Genomic DNA, 19,728 nt, shown 5'->3' on the forward strand with positions numbered 1-19,728 from the left:
TTTTTTTGGTAGCGGCTTTCATCAGCCACCCTGTATAGGTATCTATCGTAATCCATAAAAATGCAATTTACCCAAATTTGTTTATCACACACACACACACCCAAATATGGTGGCAGTTGTTGGCGGTATTGCCAAATAAAGTAAATAAAAATAAACAAGACATCAAAAAATAAAACAAATTATTTGTTTCATTTTTGTATTGTGGCCACAGGCGAGAATTGTCTGTGATATGTTTAAAGTAAGATTTTAACAAAAAGAATATTAGAAAACAGATGTGAAGCTTGGTAATCTAAGGAAAGCAGAGGGAAGGGATGGCATTGTAAGCTGTTATTGTCCTTTCGAACCAACTAATTTACTTAAGGGCGTAACATTTTAAGTAAATAAATTATGCATAAGCTAATTATAGTAAATAAGATGCATTATGATATGTGTAATTCACAAATATTTTTAATCTTATTTGCTAATTGGTTCTTAAAAATACATCACATTTATAATTGGGAGAAAGTGAAATTGATGCATTTAAAAGGACAAGTCTAATATTACTACCATACAGGAAAGTCAATGGATGTGGATAAAAGCGTCAAAACAACACCGGAAGACTGGTTGAGTTAATGTGTGTGAATTTGTTTCAATCGCGGTCAATACAATCTAAAAAGCAAAAGATGTGTCGCATTGCTATTGAATCAAGTTTATTAAGATCTTTATATTTACTTTGAAAAATAATTGTGTAAGCCTTGACTTTTCCACTCACAATAGATGTTTTCTTCAGGTGGCCATACGTTTTTGTAAAAAAAAGCTCCTGAATAACGAAATGTAGTGGACTGTAGTAACATTTTAGCCAGCAAATTCACAATAAAACCCTTTTTTTTACAAATAATCGCTAATTGTTTATTTAATGTTACATAAAGAGGGCAAGAGGAAAACAACAATTAAAGGAGCTATTACAACACATGCCTTTTACGTATGTGCTGTCACTTTCTGTATCCACAAGAGTTTCCTTATGCATGTAAGAATAGAGCACTCTCTAATCGGCATGTATTGTATTTTTTCATTGACACGGTCTACGTGTATGTTCGATGAAATAAGAGCTCGCTTTAATCCAGGGTTCACTAAACAAGGTAACGTCAAGGGATCAGCCGGTATATATATTTTTTAAATTTTATTTATTAAGCTGTCAAAATTGTTATGTTTAAATATTCCAAGCCGTATTTTATAAAGCCCACCGTAGAGGGGGAGAAGTATTTACATGGCATAGATGAAATAAGAGCTCGCTTTAATCCAGGGTTCACTAAACAAGGTAACGTCAAGGGATCAGCCGGTATATATATTTTTTAAATTTTATTTATTAAGCTGTCAAAATTGTTATGTTTAAATATTCCAAGCCGTATTTTATAAAGCCCACCGTAGAGGAGGAGAAGTATTTACATGGCATAGTACCTCATAAATGTTGTCAGCATTGGGAGGGGAAAACCAACGCTGAGAATATTTTTCTGATGTTCTCGCCAGCATTTGAGCCAGGCGTTTAGCGTCATGGGCCCCACGCTGGGTTCAAATGTGTGCAATATGTTGCATTTTGTTGGAGAATAAGAATTTGCACTGACCTTTGTTAACATTCACAAGCCCTTTATGTTTTTTTGCAAGTGACTTCTGTAAGTGAATCCTGGCTTTAATCGAAAGAAATTCATATTTATTCCAAAATCCATTTTTCATATTAAATTGTGTGATGCCACCTTAAGTAAACAAGAATGTTTGATGACAAATGACCAATGTTCATTTACAATAGGTCGTATGCAGCATATTAGATCTGTTCGTGTAATTTTCCACTAAAAATTTGCCAGCAAAACATTGCAGGAGATTAACAGCCTTTACTCTCTTGTGCCATTTATTTGAATTGAATAACTTGTTTCAATAAAACTGCTGTTCGATGCCGCAAAGTTCTGCCCGGAAAACCTCCAGGAGTAATCTGAAAGCTCTCAATATTTTGCTCTCTCTCTCTCACGCACTCTTTCGCTCTCTTCCGATGGTAAATAAAGTACGCAAACGATTTCCAGTAGCAATTTATGCAAATTTTGCAAAAATGTTAGAGTTTGCGAAAACTCTTACTGTTTAATAGCTCTGAGCTATGTTTTGTACGCTTATGCATATCAGCAGTTTAAGCTTAACGCATACCATGACAATCTTGGAGACAGATGCCCTACATAAGTCTAGGCTGGAAATTTACCCAAAAGCTGGGGTTACTGGTACTATTTTTCCGGTGGACAAAATCCAGCTAGGGTCTGCATCAAAGCCAAATTTGTAGACAATAGTTTAATTATGCTAATGTCATCTCTAGACTACATATCACCTTTTGCAGTCACACACGTTCAGTTTGAATTCATTTTTGATGATCGTTTTATAATGACCCTTTCTGACACTCGATGAACATGGAGAAGACTTTAAACATTGGCAAGGCAATGTTTATTGCGTATGCAAAACTGAAATGGTACACTATCAGCAAACGCGTATGCCGTTGATATTGACATCATGGGCAGATCAAAGCCAAAAAAAAATGCATTTGAAAAAATTTGAGAAATTATCTTTTAAGGTGGGTCGTGGAGTATAAATGTCATATAAAAACCTAGCTCTCTGTGCAAGTGGTATTAATCAACTACAGCTCAACCAACCTAGCCAACCCAGTCATCTGGTAAATCAAAAAAATAAAAAAAATATATATATATATAAATATGCTAGGGGTGTGTACAATTGTCCTGTATGGTAGGGCAGCTCTAGTCTCCCTATCTATGCAAGTGATATTAATCGACTACAGCTCAGCCAACCTGGCGAACCCGGTCATCTGGTAAATAAAATAAAAAAAAACCGATTCTAGGGGTGTGTACAATTGTCCTATATGGTAGGGCAGCTCTAGCCTCCCCTAACAGATATTTCCGATTGACAGTTTGTTATACTACAGGCCTCCACGACTTCGTCATATGTGTCTGGGTAATCTGGCACTGCTCTTCTATTAAAGTGTCTTCAATATTGATTACAAGAAAATCCGCTTTAACGAAGCGATTCGCCCACCCCTTTTGAGTTTGCCCCGACTCTATATTGGAGGCCTTCGGCTTCTTTCTTGCCTATCTTATACTAGGGTATCACGAATACCTTCAGGAAGATTTTTATAATATTTATTAAGCAAAACTATATTAAAACAAATATACTAAAAGGCTACCATTATATTCAGCGCCTTCATAATCAATGGGGAGGCGACATTTGCATAGTTTTTATCATACAAATATTTTGACTTTTACCGCTTGGCTAAAATTTTATGGCCCATAAAATAAATGTGTCTTAATATCATAGAAAGTGTAGCATTAAAAAATATTTCTTTTCATTTTTTTAAACGACCGCATCATAAAAACCTCAACTAATTTCAATTATAAATAAATTGACAAGAAATTAATGAGTAAACAACATGACTTACCTTCTTTTTGTCTCTCATTGAGCCTTTGCCTCGGACCATTATTTTACAGCCGGTCTCTTGTTCCAATTGTTTGGCTGTCATGCCGCGAGGACCCAAAATTCGACCAACAAAATTGAACTGAAATTAAAGAAACAAACACACATAAATACTGATACACTTAACACCAAAAATAAAAAAATGAAATAAACTAAAATGTCAAAAGAAGTTTAGACCACAATGATGATTTATATTCCTTATATGAATGAAGCTCAATGCTCGACGGACAGATGCACAATCATACATATACTGTTGAATAACTCGTTGTTTGAATTTTTTTTCGAAATTTTTGCTTAGAATAAAGAGAATAAAACTAACATAAAAGCTGCTACAAAAAATGGCAATAGCAAAATATTCCAAGGTCTTCTCTCCTAATAGGTCTTGACTCAAATTCTCTACCAGCTCCATAGCCTTTAGAGATTTCAAAGGTAACATTGTCAAATTAACCTGTCAAAACTGATGCTGCTTGCTTGATTGGCTGCAGATACCGTATCTCAGCAGCCATTTATCTTGCAACACAAACAAGCTTCTAGTTGTATTTTCTTCAAAGTCAAAACAAAATTATTAGTTTTCAGTACATATCCATCGATAGGTAAATGCTTCTGACTGCAATTGAATAAACGAAATAAAACGATGGCGACATTTGGAAGAACATATCGAGTCAAAAGATACTCCAACGAAATGAATGGCTATGAACAGCGATGATATAAAGCTCGGCGGAAAAAACACACCGCATTTAAAAAACAATCAACATATTGAACCCAGAGGGCAAAACGCCTCAAATTGACACGATATGCTAACAAACAAACAAACCCAGCAACCAACCAAACAATAAAAATTAAGTGAGAAAAACCAAGTACGCTAACATCACCCACAAGGTGTCTGTCTATTCGTTTGCCAGTTTCTAGAAATTTTTGAAAAACCATAAAAAAATTCTTTTAAATTTAAATTCATATTCGATTTAAATATTTAAACATATATTTTAAATAACAAAAAATTTTGCAATTTTGTATAAGTAGAGCGTCGTAGATAATCATCAGTATACTAGCGAATACACTGATAAAAAAAGAAGTTACAAATTCACACAGACGTTGTTGAACATATTGTTTACAAATGTGGATGAATTTGAGACCTCTCGTTGTTGTTTATGCACCGACGGTTATGAACATCAACCCTACAAAATGTGTATGTATACCAACCTTAGGTTTAAATGATTCTAAAATATTGTACGTACATAGCCGTCTGGGGTGCAATGTGTTCAAGTGTTTGTAAACATTCAATGGGATGAATGGTACACAGGTTCGATACTCGATAAATCTGTGGACTAAACGGTGTCAGAATGTGAACGGGTGTGGACGTTTCATTTACAAAAACTGTTGGTGGTTTATGAAAATGTATGGTTGATCTGATAACATCTGTGTGTTGATTCACTTTTATGAACGAAAGTGGTCACTTTTTCAACTCCGTGCTTAATTTTTTCTTAGGGTGTACAAAAGATTAACTATAATGACAAACAAATCCTGCAGGCTTTTCTGCAAAGAAGTTTCCATACCCAGATAGAACGCAAGACTTGATAAGTTTTGCAAGGAATATCATTTTTTTAAATTATACTAAAGGGAAACCCGACTGGAATGGAGGGACAATGAGGTAATTCAAAGGTTGAAGAGATAAATGGTTCTAACCTTATAAGTCAACGGGGCTTAATAAAGGGTGATTTTTTTGAGGTTAGGATTTTCATGCATTAGTATTTGACAGATCACGTGGGATTTCAGACATGGTGCCAAAGAGAAAGATGCTCAGTATGCTTTGACATTTCATCATGAATAGACTTACTAACGAGCAACGCTTGCAAATCATTGAATTTTATTACCAAAATCAGTGTTCGGTTCGAAATGTGTTCATTCACCGTAACGTTGCGTCCAACAGCATCTTTGAAAAAATACGGTCCAATGATTCCACCAGCGTACAAACCACACCAAACAGTGCATTTTTCGGGGTGCATGGGCAGTTCTTGAACGGCTTCTGGTTGCTCTTCACTCCAAATGGGGCAATTTTGCTTATTTACGTAGCCATTCAACCAGAAATGAGCCTCATCGCTGAACAAAATTTGTCAAAATTTGAACACATTTCGAACCGAACACTGATTTTGGTAATAAAATACAATGATTTGCAAGTGTGCTCGTTAGTAAGTCTATTCATGATGAAATGTCAAAGCATACTGAGCATCTTTCTCTTTGACACCATGTCTGAAATCCCACGTGATCTGTCAAATACTAATGCATAAAAATCCTAACCTCAAAAAAATCACCCTTTAGATTATTTGCAGCGCTACAAGTATCACAAAAGTACTTCAACACAATCGAAACTCTATCAGTAACTTCCACACATACCCAAATCAGACAAAGCAATTTATGTGGCAACCAAGGAATATAGCCCAATTTTAAAAACTTATGGAACTTATAGTGGATAGCTCGGACCAATAGAATACGGTATAGATAATGAAACACCCCCATATGGTATTAAAACAACATCTCGTGGTATGGATACAATATAAAACGATAAGTACCGTTTCGTATTAGATTTATTACCAAACAGGAATTGCTTTTAGTACCAAACCGTTATTGGATATAATATAAAATTGAAGAAGGTGCACTCTACGTCATCTAAAACTTAATTGCGTCTCATAAGTGCACGCGCTAGAAGAGCATTTGTCCATTCTAGGTAGGTATTTCCGGAAATATCCACGGTATGTTTACATCCGAGTAACTTTATAGTTTACATCGCCGTGTCTCTTAGCTTTCCACATCCGCACATTGGGGTTAAATCGTCGCGTCCAACTGCCCCTGCTATCATTCATCCACACCTGTTGTCATCTTCTGATAGTCTCCTCTTACATGGCCTATGTATTGTCCATTTGAATCTTCCCTTCTCCCATATAGGGGTTGCAACACGCGGTGTAGAGCCTAGCCTGATCCATGGCCTTCAGGTATAGTGGGACCATTCCTGCTATTACAAATGCTGCCGTCGTCCGTACCGAGAGCAGAGACTTCGTTCGATGCCGTCTAACTCCCATATAAGGTCTGTTCACGTACTTTACCAGTAAAAAATTGCCAGTGAAATTTGCAGAGCGTAAGAAGACATTTACTCTCTTTCGTTTTTTATTTGAACAAAGCAGGGACCGAATTATCGCATACGTGAACCAGTAAAATCGTTCGAAATCTCTCTATTCTGAATTATGCATTTCTTTATTGAACCAAGATTTTTCAAATTTAAGATCGCAAATGTTTATATCGATCATAATTCGTAAAAAATGTAATATTAAAATGTTTATAAAAGTGGTATAACATCCTGCATTATATACGAAATGAATTTTTATTCGATACAAAAGCACATTCGATCACGTATGCGGTAATTCGGCCCCAGGTGATTTTCACAAAATATCTGTTCAAACTTGCAACTTGCAGCTGAGGCAAAAACCCCAGCAGAATTTTGCAGGATCTCGATTATCAAACTGTCAACATTTTGCTCTCTCTCACGTACTCTCTTCTACTGGCAAATAAAGTACGCGAACGTAAAAATTGGTGCAAAATTGAATTGTGCTGTTATCTTCGCGGCCTTTGTCGTCGCATGATGGATTTGGTCTGCATAGGTTAGCTTTGTATCCATTCGGATCCCAAAATATTTGACCGATCTCTGGAGGTTGCCCTCGCGGTATAGAGCCTGGCCCGCTCCATGGCTTGTTAGTTTATCGGGAATATTACGAGTTTTGCGAGCTCCGCCTCTGTTCGATAGGATGATATAACCCTAAGAACCGCAGCGAGAGCGGGGACTAAGCGCGGCATACCGTCTGCAGGAGCATGCTGTTGCATTTCTACAATAAAAGACCCACCAGTTTGCCCCTGCTCGGGAGAGGCCCACCTACGTTTGCCATCAGTCGACTGAATTAAACTGGTTTCTTCGCGATCTTCGTTAGTGCATGCCAGATTTGATCTGCATAGGTGGGCTTTGTATCCAGTTGGGATACCTAGATATATAACCGACCCCTCCACTAGAATATTTCTTTTCGTTGGGAGCAACAACTCTGTATTGTGCATACCAAGATGCAAGACGTGAAAAGCCAGCCTGTGTTTGCTCTTACCATCACTTGGCGTAGTTTGGACAATGCCCTTCCGTGTCACATGGCATAATTTGCAGTGTCCCTTTCGTGTCTTTTGCCTTGATGTCGTTAATATATCTTACTAGAAAGCTTCCGTCTGGCCTCTTTGTTTGCAGTATTCCATTATAAATGGCATTCCAGAGATACGGTCCAAATATGGAGTTCTTCGCCGCACCTGATGTGACCTCATATTCACTTGTTCCATCTTCAAAGTTCTAAATTATTACCCTGGTAATGTCTCATCATTCTCATTCTTTTTATGCCCGAAAGACGTCAGACTACTTAAGGCTATTAAATACGTTGATTACATCCAGTGTGGCCAAGAGGACAATTGTGCTTAGTAGTCTCGATTACCCCCATCTCATATCTGATGGCTCCGATTGTGGACATTTCTGTCCGAGAGCCAAATTGTTTCAGTGGGAGTGCTCTTCCCTCAAATATGGCTTCATGGAGGCGTGGTGTTGTGAGTCACTCCAAAAAGTTTGCTTGTCCATCATACAAAGTGGCCTATGATGGTCGGGAGGTGGGGTCCCCTTTGCTTTTACTTACATCCGGAAGAACTCAACCCAATAGGCACCGGTGGAACATTCTCAGAAGATAGTCTGTATGTGATTACCTCAGCCGAGGGCTTTTCTACACTGGAGGTCAATGTTCAGGGTTGCCATCGTATGTTTTTCACAATTTAGTGGAGCCCACTGAAGTAATACATCTAGAGCGAATGGTGTAAAAAATTTGATCGATTTGCAGTGCCGCACGTGTTTTGCAAGTTTTTCTTTACAAAACAAAATTATCAAATTTAGAAATATTTAGCTTTTTTCCTTAAATTGCTTTGACAGGTTGGTAAATGGGGAATTGCAAGTAAACGGAATTGCACTGGATTTATTCTGCATTTATTTTTATATCTCATGGCTTGCGTTTACAGGCACCGCAATATAGGCACCGGTTGATCATTCGCAGAAGATGGTGGGATATGTTATTTCAGCTATCTGTCTGATTACCTCTGTCAGTATTATATAGGGAATGAGTTCTTTTCTACACTAGATGTCAGTGTTGAGGGTTGCCATTGTATGTTTTCCACAATTTATTGTGGCCCACTGAAGTAATACATTTATTGTGAATGGCATACAACATTTTATCAAATTTAAGTACCCCACGTGTTTCGTAAGTTTTTTTATAAAAAAAAAAAAGATAGTTATATTAAAAATATTTTACTTTTACTTTACAAATGGGGTTACCACCGCACGCCAAGTAAACATAATTGCACTGGATATATTTTCTGCATTTATTTTTATACCTCACGGCTTGCGTTCACAGTGCAAAAATACTACACAGCTAAAATTAGAGATTCAATAAGGTCTATAGGGTGGTTGACATAACAATTTAGTTTGAGGGCAACAGCTGGAACTTTGCACTTAAGCTCTTTGCCGTTTTATTTAAACAGCTAATATAGTAAGGTTTGTTTGTATAAGATTTTATTAAATTATTTGAAATAGTTTTTGTTCTAGTGTATGATTCTTACAAATTTTAGAAACTACCATGTATTCATTTTTCAAGACTGATTTAACATTAAATAATTTTTTTTTATTATATTTTGCTACAACTAGTTTCCAAGTAAACATGACATTTTGAAAAACATTTTCATAAATTTGTTAAATTTATTTTCATTTTATACAAATTGTTCACATTCTAAAGATGTGTGTACCCACCACGATTTCTTAATAAGTGCGGTTGGCGGCTTCTTCTCAGCAATGTGATGATGAAGCCTTCATCGCACCGCTACAATTGCTTTTTTACACTGTTTGTGTGTGAATGTGGGAGTGTTTGATATCATTCTGTTTTTCATATTATTAAAGTAGAAAACTCGTGTTGTATGAGAGCACAAGCCAGCTACAGTCTCATTTGTTGATTTTTATTAATTTATATTGGTGATAATTTATGCACACACTCTATTAACTTAATTACTTAGGAAATTGATATGCATGCATGTTTGACTGTGTGTGTGAGTATGAAATGCATATTCCATAGCCTACACTGACACACAAAAGTTTAAATGATTATGGAAAAAAATCAAGTTTTCGTATTGATCAAGCTATCCACCTACACATTGTGAAACCACACCCACATTTAGTTAATGATTTAGCCATCATTTGTATGATGACACATAGTTTTCTTCTCAACTGTATATCGTTGGTCCATATTAAGTATTTTTCCATTGAATAAAATTAGTTTCTGTTGGCCCACTTGACACCCACCCACTTCGCCCACTTAGTTAGAGTTAGTGGGGGTCACCCTTCTTCTTCAGTCTATAAAACAGTTGTGCGTTTTTAAAATACTTTTTTTGAATCCATCACTATGAACATTTGAACATTGCCGCCGTGTCAAGTGTGAATGGAATATTTATGTAAATGAGGGAGTTTGTGTTGTGATTGATTGCTAACAAGACAACGATGCCGCCGACGATAGCTCATATCGTCATTATGGTCATGCAACTGCAAACAGCAGCCAATTTAACTTTGCCCGCTGGCTATCTAGCAAGCGACACCACTAGCACCGCATATAATTGTTAAATTGGCCACAAAACTATTTTTTGTCTTTGTTTTCGCTCAACGTGGTGCATGGATACATGTTGCATTATGGTCTCACATACATGACTGCATCCATGGAATAACTCAAAAAAATGAGAAGAACCACAAAAAACAAAAAGGAACAAGAAAATCAATTACACATGACTAGCTGCTGAACATGACCTTTTTTCGAAAAATTGTTTACCATTTAACTGAGTTTGCTAGAATTTTCATATATGTTTTTTATGGCAGCCACCACCATTACCAGGTTACCTCTTGCGTTGAAAGTGTAGGTTCTTAGAAAAAAAGTCTCGAGCTGAGAACAAGTTTAAATAGTTTTTATCGAACCATATCTCGATGAAGCTCCCAAGTTTTTTCCGATTTGGATGAAATTTTAAAAATGTTGCTGGTTATATTTGTGCCTTCTTTAAAAGTCTATAATTGTTACTCTTTTTTATCAAAAACATAAGCAACCTACCACTATGGGTTGCTAAAAATCACATACTCTCTTTTTTTTCATTTTGCGAACTGGCTTGGTAAATTTAAGTGAATAGTCAGAAACACAACAGCTGACCACATAAAATTCACAATGGAGTATTTCGTTCACTCTAAACAACTGTGATTGAAGTCAATGTCGTTGAATCACAAAGTAACATACAGTTTAGCTGACACGAAGTGTTACCAAGTTCTGTCAAACTAGAAATGACAGCTACATGAAATTTGTTTAATTGACAGTTCGAGCTTAATAATGAGAATGCGTTATATTTCGCTGGAAAATCATAACCGGCTATTGTAGATGAACTCAAACATTTCAAAGTGAGCAAATTGTTTATGGTGTGTTTGAGTCACTCCAAAAATATTTAAAAAAAATATATAAGAAGCGTCGTCAAACAACATGGGGGTGATCTAAAAGAAACCGCAATAACACCTAAATTAGTTCGGCTAGTGAAAGCTCAAATTCAACTGAAACCATGATTAACACCTCGACTGATAGTATGGGCAGCTGTGAACGCCGTTGGCCGCACTCCAATCGTTTTTATCGAGCCTGGCGTTAAAGGAAATGCTGTTTTGGAGCCATGGGCACGTAGATATTTCGGTCATAGGCTATGGACGTATCAACAAGACTCGGCACCTTAACATAAACCACGTGTAAACCAAGCATTGCTGACAAATCATGATCCGCACTTTATTTGGTACACACAATTCGCCAGATGCAATCCATTGGACTTTTCAGTTTGTGCTATTTTAGAGAGCAAGGTAAGGATTGCAAAATATGCCATTAAAGATACACTAAAGAAACCCATTGTATGGTAACTGGCTAAAATACTGGCAGATTACGTTCGTGCAGCTTGCTTTTTTGAGCCCTATATTGTAATGATCAGTAAACACTTCCTATTTGGGTGGTGTTATGAGGGTGAAGTGGCTCCATTGACACTTTTCCCGAATATTGATATCAGATTCGTGCGTTACTCCCAAATACCTTTCGTTTGAGCCCCATATTGCTATGGTCGTAATTTTGTCCTCTTTTGAGGAATGTTTTTGGAGAGGGGCAACCCCTCAAACACTCGGTCAATCATTTGGATATCAGATTCGTATTCTACACTCAAGTACCTTTTATTAAAGCTCCATATTGGCATGGTCAGAAAATAAGTCTTGCGTGGGAGGTGTTTTGGGAAAGGGGTGAGCCCCCAGAAACTTGGTTCCAAATGTAGAATCTGATTCGTATTCTACTCGCAAATACCTTTCAGTTGAATCCCATATTGCTATGGTCGGTAAATATGTCCGATTTAGGGGTGTATTGGGTGTTGGGGTAGTCCTCCAATCACTTGGTACGACAATTTGTTATCAAATACGTTTTCTAATCTTAAATACCTTTCATTTGAGTCCCAGAGTCCCATATTGTAGTGATTGGTATATATGCATATTTGGTAGGTTTTGGGAGTGGGGCGGGCCCCCTAGGCACCCCATCCGAAATTTTGATACAAAATTTTTGTTTTTAGGTTACTATATGAGAGCACACAAAATTTAGCTTAAATCGCACCACCCATTATTATACCCAAAATTAGGGTAAGGGGAAGGGTCCGCCCCCTTCAGATATCAAAAAATTTAGTACGCTATTTTCACCACGGGATCATTATGCACCATCAGTGAAAATTTCATGAAAATCGATTCAGCAATTTTTGAGTATTTAAGGAACACTCAAACAAACAAACACAAATTGATTTTTATTTATAAGATTTGAATCACTAACAATATTTTCACACAAAAAAGTGGTTGTTCAAATTGGTAACACTTCGTTTTATCCACCCTGCAATTTAGATTTTTTTTTTAATCTTTTTATTTTGCGAAACATATGTATGTTCGCCGGTTTTGTGTATTTTAGTAAACACAACACAACAGCTGACCACAAACAATTCACAATAGAGCTTTTGTTGTACTTTAAACAACAGGGGCCGAATTACCGCATATGTTAACGAGTAAAATAGTTCGAAATCTCTCTATTGTGAATTATGTATCTCTTTATTGAACGGGAATTTTTGAAATTTACGAAAGCAAATGTTTAAATCAAGCATTATTTATAAAAACTTGGACAACAAATTTATATACAAGTGGTATAACACCCATTAAATACGAGATGAAATTTTATTCGATACGAAAGTGCACTCGATCACGTATGCGGTAATACGGCCCCTGAAATATAAGTATGGCTCAAATTACAATTGAAGTCAATGTCGCAGTCCTAGGTAAGGGCGTGGTGACGAATGTGCATGCAACCCTGTGGAAAAGTGAAACGGTCAGTAGGACGGCGAAAATCCTATGGGGATACCGATCTTGAGAAGACGAGGTTATTACTGAAAAGAAGTAAGAAGAAGGCCAGTATAGCTATTGGTATCATAACGGGACACATAGGACTACGAGCTCACTTATGTAAAATCGGTGCCGCAAGTGATAGCATGTGTAGGTCATGCGGGGAAGATGATGAGACGTTGGAGTATTACCCTTGTCATTGCCCGGCTTTCGCTTCTAACAGATACCGGCACTTAGGTGGGGACACAATACCAGACAAGAATCAACGTAGGGGCGTGGCATGAAAACCATTAAGGGTTTTGTAAGAAGCACGGAATTCCTAAATTAGATTTTCTTTTCGAGGTTACTTTTTTTTTAGTAACAACAAGCCGAATACTGGCTTAGGCGTATGTCCATAGTGGTATAGTGAAGAATAACATCCGCATCCTCTTTTTAACCTAATCTAACCTAACCTAACATATACATATATGAATATCCATTTTCCAAAAGGGCTCTCTGTACACATGTACTCCGATTTGGATACGTTAAGAACAAAGTAGGCTTTTTCCATTTGTTTTTTTTTAGGATGGGGTCACACTAACTTTGTCATTTCATTTGTAATACCTCGAAATATTGGTTTATAAGACTTCTAAAGTGCATATATTTTGATTATCAAGACAGTTAAAGTCAATCTGGCCCTGTACGTCTGTCTATACGCTGGTCTGTCGAAAGCACACTTAATTAGTCAGGTGTGTTTCTGGCTGGTGTTGCACGTCCATTTGCACATGATCTTTTAGAAAGACCACGAAATACCGTATTATTAAATCTAAATAATTTATAGTTACGTTAAGTTGTAAGGATCTATAAATTAATTTATCCAGCAGTAAGTTCAACTTAACAATTTAACTTTAACTAATATTTAAAAAATTATCGACACTTATAAATGGCCCCTTCGTGAGACACTCTTAATCAAACAATTAGTTATTATTTAAATATATTTTTGTACAAGTAATGATTGAAATTAATTGACCTCTTGTGATTATATCATAAAAAAGCGGGTGAACGTGTTGCATATTTTTGCATAACAAAATCTTAGTCTTCACACCCATCTGCTCGAGCATAGAAAAATTCCGTCACGCTACATACTACTAGGCGTTACCATCTATCTGCTTGCCTGTGTGCGTGCGTGCTAACCTTAAACTAATCACTGCTGCTGCACTGGGTTTATGCGCTGTTTTATGAAGTGTGTCTTTGGTGGATAGGAACGTGTGCTTGCAGTTATGTTGCACACGAACAGTATTGTAATGCAAATCATAGAATATTGCCCAATTGCCGCCGCCAATTATGAGCATCACATTAGCAATAACACAATGTGTGTGTTTGATATCAAAAGGTTAAAGAGAAGCACACACACTCATATAAATTGTCATTATTGGAGAAGATAAGGGCACGAACATTCCGTTAAAGGCCAGGGGATATTTATGTCATATCAATGAGTGCAGTCCGATTTAAGTTTAAGCTAAGGACCTCATTGTTTGAGAATACGAACGGCATGCCGCTTAGCTACAACTCTTGCCGAAAAGTTTTAAATGGCATACCTCACAATTGCCGCCAAAATTAGTGTGGGGATAATCACCGGTAACTTTTGGTTTTTATGCTCTCTCCGTGTTGTGAACCCAGCCGTTTAGTGGCACAAACGGATATGCTAACGTCTGCGCCACAACGTCCTTCAGTACGTATTTTTATTTGCGCAAGCGAATAACCATACGTACTGAAGGATTTTACTCGTTCATGTATGCAGTAATTCGGCCACAGATCTATTACAATTGATTCAAACCATTCAGAATAGGCTTAAACCATTCACAATCACTTACTATGTCACTCACAATAGATGTAGATCTTCAGTTGATCACACTTAGATTTAAAAACGTAAAGACCAGTTGAAGTGCACAAGTTCAGATTACTTATTTCAGTAATCCTTTCAGTTAAACAATCGCCGGGAATAATTTGAGCCCAACTATTTAGCGTCAAGGGCGGAAATGATAGCCTTTCCGCCACAATGGCCTTATTTATGTGCTACGTAGCTGAATCGAAGAATTACCAATTTATATTGACCACATTTTCCCTCAACTATTGCTCTAATAAATAAAAAATAAAAAACTAGTTGCAAGCTGCACGAATGTAATCTTCCGCCATTTTGGCACATTCTCGTACAATAGCTTCCTTCAGCGCATTCATACTGGCATATTTTTTTTGACCCTACCTTGCTGTCGCCCAAATAGAAAAGTCCATCGGATTGACATCTGGCGGATTGGATAGAAAATAAAGTGCGGAACATGATTTTTAGCAATTCTTGGAAAACAATTTATATTTGACGTTGAGGTCGTGTTGATATCTCCATGGTCTACGACAGAAATGTTTGCGCACTTACAGCTTCAAATCAGTTTTCAGGCGTTGTTGCAATTATTTTTTTTGGACCACCACCATGGCTTTTTAAATAAAAAAACACGAATTAGTTCAAGCAGCTCATTGCAGTGATCCTTTCCGTTTACCTATTTCGTTTTCTAACTACACTATTCAAGGTTTAATAGTCTATCAGAATCCTTGTAAAGAGGCTCAACTTGTAATATTTTTAACACATTTTGTTTTTGCTCTGCAGAAACTCTATATTCATTTATACTCTTCTACGTAGTTTAGGTACACATCTATCATATATATAACACACAAATTCAAATCTATCTATGTATACTTAGGATACTCAAAAGACTGATGTTAAAATATTCAGTTAACACTTTCTGTTCATGTGAACAAACTTCCTCTATATTTGATATGTACGCTCGCTGAATTTGAATTTCCTATACCGCTAATAATGAACATAGCTCGGTTACTTGTATTTTTGAGTTCTGCTAAGGTTACAAATTCCTCCTTAAAGATGGGTATTAACAGTTTTTACAGTAAATCTCCATATAGAGAAAATTAGTAAAAAAATCTGTGAAGACAATTTCATTTGATGTACTAAGTTATTTATTGAGTGGAAATTTGGCATTCATTATAAGGCGTGGACGAAACGACTCTGAACTTGGGCCAACATGATAAAAAATTAATTTTCGTCGTATTGGCGTTGCAATTTTTTTAACTTTCTTTTACATAAATAACAATTGTCAGCAAATATAGCTCTTTCACTTTTATTTTTTGTGATAACACTACGCAAATAACACAATTTACCAAAATAATACGTCTGTTCAGTTACTTTTCCAGTAAAAAATTTACAGTAAACATTTGCTGGAGAGTAGGAACTGCCTTTACTACCTTTTGCTGTTAACTTGAATTAAGCAGCTGTTCGATGCTGCAAATTTCTGCTGGAAAAAAACTCCAGTAGATATATGCAAGCTCTCACAATTGTGCTCGGTCTCAAGCACTCTCCCGCTCTCTTCTGCTTTCAAATAAAGTACGCGAACGATTTCCAGTAACAATTTGTGCAAACTTGCACAATTTTTTGAGTACGCCATATCATATGGTAAAACATATGATGAGGGTGTTGCCTATATGTCTCTGTATTGGAAAAAAAGCTTTCTTGAGGATTTCTAAAAAAGCAAACAATGTCTTGTGAAACTTTCCACAGTGAACGATCTTAATGCCTGCCTTAAGGCAGAACTCGTTCACTTTTCTTCGTTAAATCGAAAACCCATTAAGTGTTTTCTGTTGGAGATATTACTTCGGTTTTTACTATTAATGGCAAGAAATTGTAGTCGTCCCATTCGACATAAGTCCATCATTTCGATATCCCCTAACATTTCGCATTTGTTGTTTAAATCTATTTTAAACAAAAACTTTTAGCCATCCTTTTTAGTAGCCATCATCACCACCCTAACCACCCTAAAATATAAAATAAAAATGTCAAGGAAAAATAATTAAATGAAAAGAAAAAATCTTGGAAATTTTTAATAGAATGCAAGTGTTTCTCTTCACCTCAAGGCAGTATAGCAGTATCCTTTGTTATCCAATGGAAAATATTTCATCGCAAAAAATATTTTGTCATTTCAAGAGAGCGAAAGAGACCAACACCAAACATTTCAATAGCTCAACTTCCAGATGGTCATTTTAGCGAAAGTGATAGCCAGCCTAAAAAAGACCTAAGGGTCAAATAGCAACCAGATTTATTGCGTTGGTGTCTTTTAGGCTTAATGATTATTACCCAACTTAACAAAAGAGGAAACGTGAGTCTATTTTATAAACATAAAATAAAAAAATAAATACTTCAAAAAAAAAAACCCTGACTTCATTCATAAACCGCGTTATCGTGATTGGCAAGTGCAGACATTAACAAAACCATGTCCAAAGGGAAAAAACAAAAAAAGGTTAAAACTCGCTTAAAAAAATCAACAACACTTGGCGGCATACCCCCTGAAGCTAAATGATACAACAAAAAATTGTGAAATTAATTCTTGCGTTTAAATGGGGTAAATTAATTGCAAAAGTGTCATTGATTTTGTTCTGCCGCAAGTCTGCAAAGTAGACGGGAAGTCCTAAAGGATTTAACAATTTCAACGAAAAAAGATTATAAAAATAAAAATGTTTGTACTCTTTTGCTAAGACCACAAGCCATTGTACGTTTTATTATGACTCAAAAAAGTCTAAAAACAAACCGGCGGGCAAACAACGAAAAAACAACACAATTCACAAAAAATAGAAACAAAAACAAGTTATACTAAAATAAAACTAAATTGTTACACCAACACGCATGAATGAATGAGTGAAGCCACCCCACCTTATTTTTGTATTTTTTGACATAGTCTACAAAACATATATAGGGTTGATATGAAAAGTGTGGGGAATTAATAATATATAATGGAAAGAGGTTTCTGAAAGAGAAAGAATGCGGACAAATTCACAGTCTATTTACTGAAAACGTTCTTAAAATAGTTATGCTTCGGTCTAGTATCTACTGCTTTTGAGATTTGATCTTAAGTCGAAAAATTGTATATTCAGATACTTTATAGCCCCTTTTGTGTACAATACATTGAATGATTTTGATGGTATGTTTTGATAGAGGGTTGCATCATTTGCAGAAATCACAAAGTAAGAAGGCCCCCAACGCCGTTGCCATCCAATGTCAAATACACAGAGTAGCACTGCATTTAAATGTGTATCTGGCAGAGAAAAAATGATTTCCATCTTTACCAACCACTTAGACATTCCATCGTCTTTTTCGCTTGATTAATATGGGAATTATATATCATTTTCTCTAATGGCTGGTACTATATTCGTTTTTCATCGGTGAAAACACATGTTTTTCACCGTTACTTTTTTGAAACACTCTAAACTCTCAATGATACCAATATACTTTTATTAAATTTTTTCATAAGTAATGGGGGAATGGCCTTTTAAATGAAATCAGCTAGTTTTTTTGCTTAAAAATCTATTATCTAAAAAAAGTAATCGTGAAAAAATTTCGCTAAAAGCGAATATAGTACCGCCCTTAAGTCAGAACATGTATTTATACAGGTATTTAGGTGGCTTGTGAGGCTAAAGAGGATTAAAATAACAGAGAAATTTTTTTGCTCTCAAAATTTTACAGCAAATGTCAAGCTTATAGGTGTCGGTAATTATTTTATTTTTCTTCAAATTATATATTAAGCCATAAATTCGGCTTGCGTCATTTTCTTAGGTGATTCTCATTAATGTCTATTCACAAGCGCCACCAACCAGTCTATTTGTGAAGTTCAAATTCTTTATCTATGACCAGGGTTACCGATACCAATGAATTTGTAAAAAATATTTTTTGTCGCATTATTAGTTTCCTAATAATGGAAAATAAAGTAGAATTTTAAAACACATAATTTCTTCGACCCTCGTATAAATCGGACGAAAGAAACAAAAAAAAAAAAAAAAAAAAAAGATTCAGAACAAAACTCAAAAGTGTGCCAAAGTAAAAAATAGACAGACACAGTAATACCGCCGACCGAATAACGTCAACAACAATGCCGCTTCTAAAGGTAAGTTAGAGAGGGAAAATCGAGTCAACGACAGCCGTGGGCTGAACACCAAAATACATTTTGTAAAGAATTTGAATTTTCAGAAAATGCTTACTGTAAAGTTAAGAACTGAAAAAAAAAATACAACCCAATGCATAAGAACAAAAATATGAAAATTAGTAGAATAAAAGAAGGAGATATGAAGTAAGGGAATATTAATAATTATGATTTGTTTTAATTTCCGGTATGAAATTAAATGTCATGCAACAATTGATGGTGTGCTAAGTGTTGGTGTTGCTATTGAGGTGTAATTACACAGCAAGCAGTATTTGAAAGATTAAGAATATAATCAAAAAAAATATTTTGAACGCAAAACAAGTCATAAACTAAGAGGCTGCTGTAATAATGTTCTTTAGCAATGAACCAAACTTCCCTTTCAAATAAATAACTTTAAGTTAAAACTTACAACTTTCGGTCTTTTCATTACACCAGTAAAAAAGTGGAACAAGTTAAAAAAAAACACACACTTGAAATGCGTCCCCTCATTCATGTGTGGTAATCGATCTTCAGTTGGCTTATTCATGATACAGATAAAGTATAGCCGCAAGTAAAATTTGTCCGTGATTGATTTACGATTGCAACAAATAGTAAAAGTATGTGAATGAGCAAAAACAAAAATAAATTGATTTGATCTGTGGGTTGCTTGAAGAAAAAATGTTCCCATATACACGGAGAATAAAAACAATTACG

The 19,728-nt window shown here is 35.9% G+C and overlaps 1 protein-coding gene across 8 annotated transcripts in view; it reads right to left on the reverse strand.

Annotated features, from left to right (window-relative positions):
* Positions 1 to 19,728, reverse strand: part of LOC106082599 (protein held out wings) — a 159,077-nt gene that overhangs the window by 28,199 nt on the left and 111,150 nt on the right. For all 8 annotated transcript variants that reach the window (XM_059362261.1, XM_059362259.1, XM_013245221.2 and 5 more), the window contains one exon: positions 3,461 to 3,577. In XM_059362261.1, the coding sequence (XP_059218244.1) occupies positions 3,461 to 3,577 (117 nt within the window). The remainder of the gene's footprint in view (positions 1 to 3,460; positions 3,578 to 19,728) is intronic.

The sequence above is a fragment of the Stomoxys calcitrans genome, chromosome 2 (genome assembly GCF_963082655.1).
Source record: "Stomoxys calcitrans chromosome 2, idStoCalc2.1, whole genome shotgun sequence".
NCBI classification, from domain to species: domain Eukaryota; kingdom Metazoa; phylum Arthropoda; class Insecta; order Diptera; family Muscidae; genus Stomoxys; species Stomoxys calcitrans.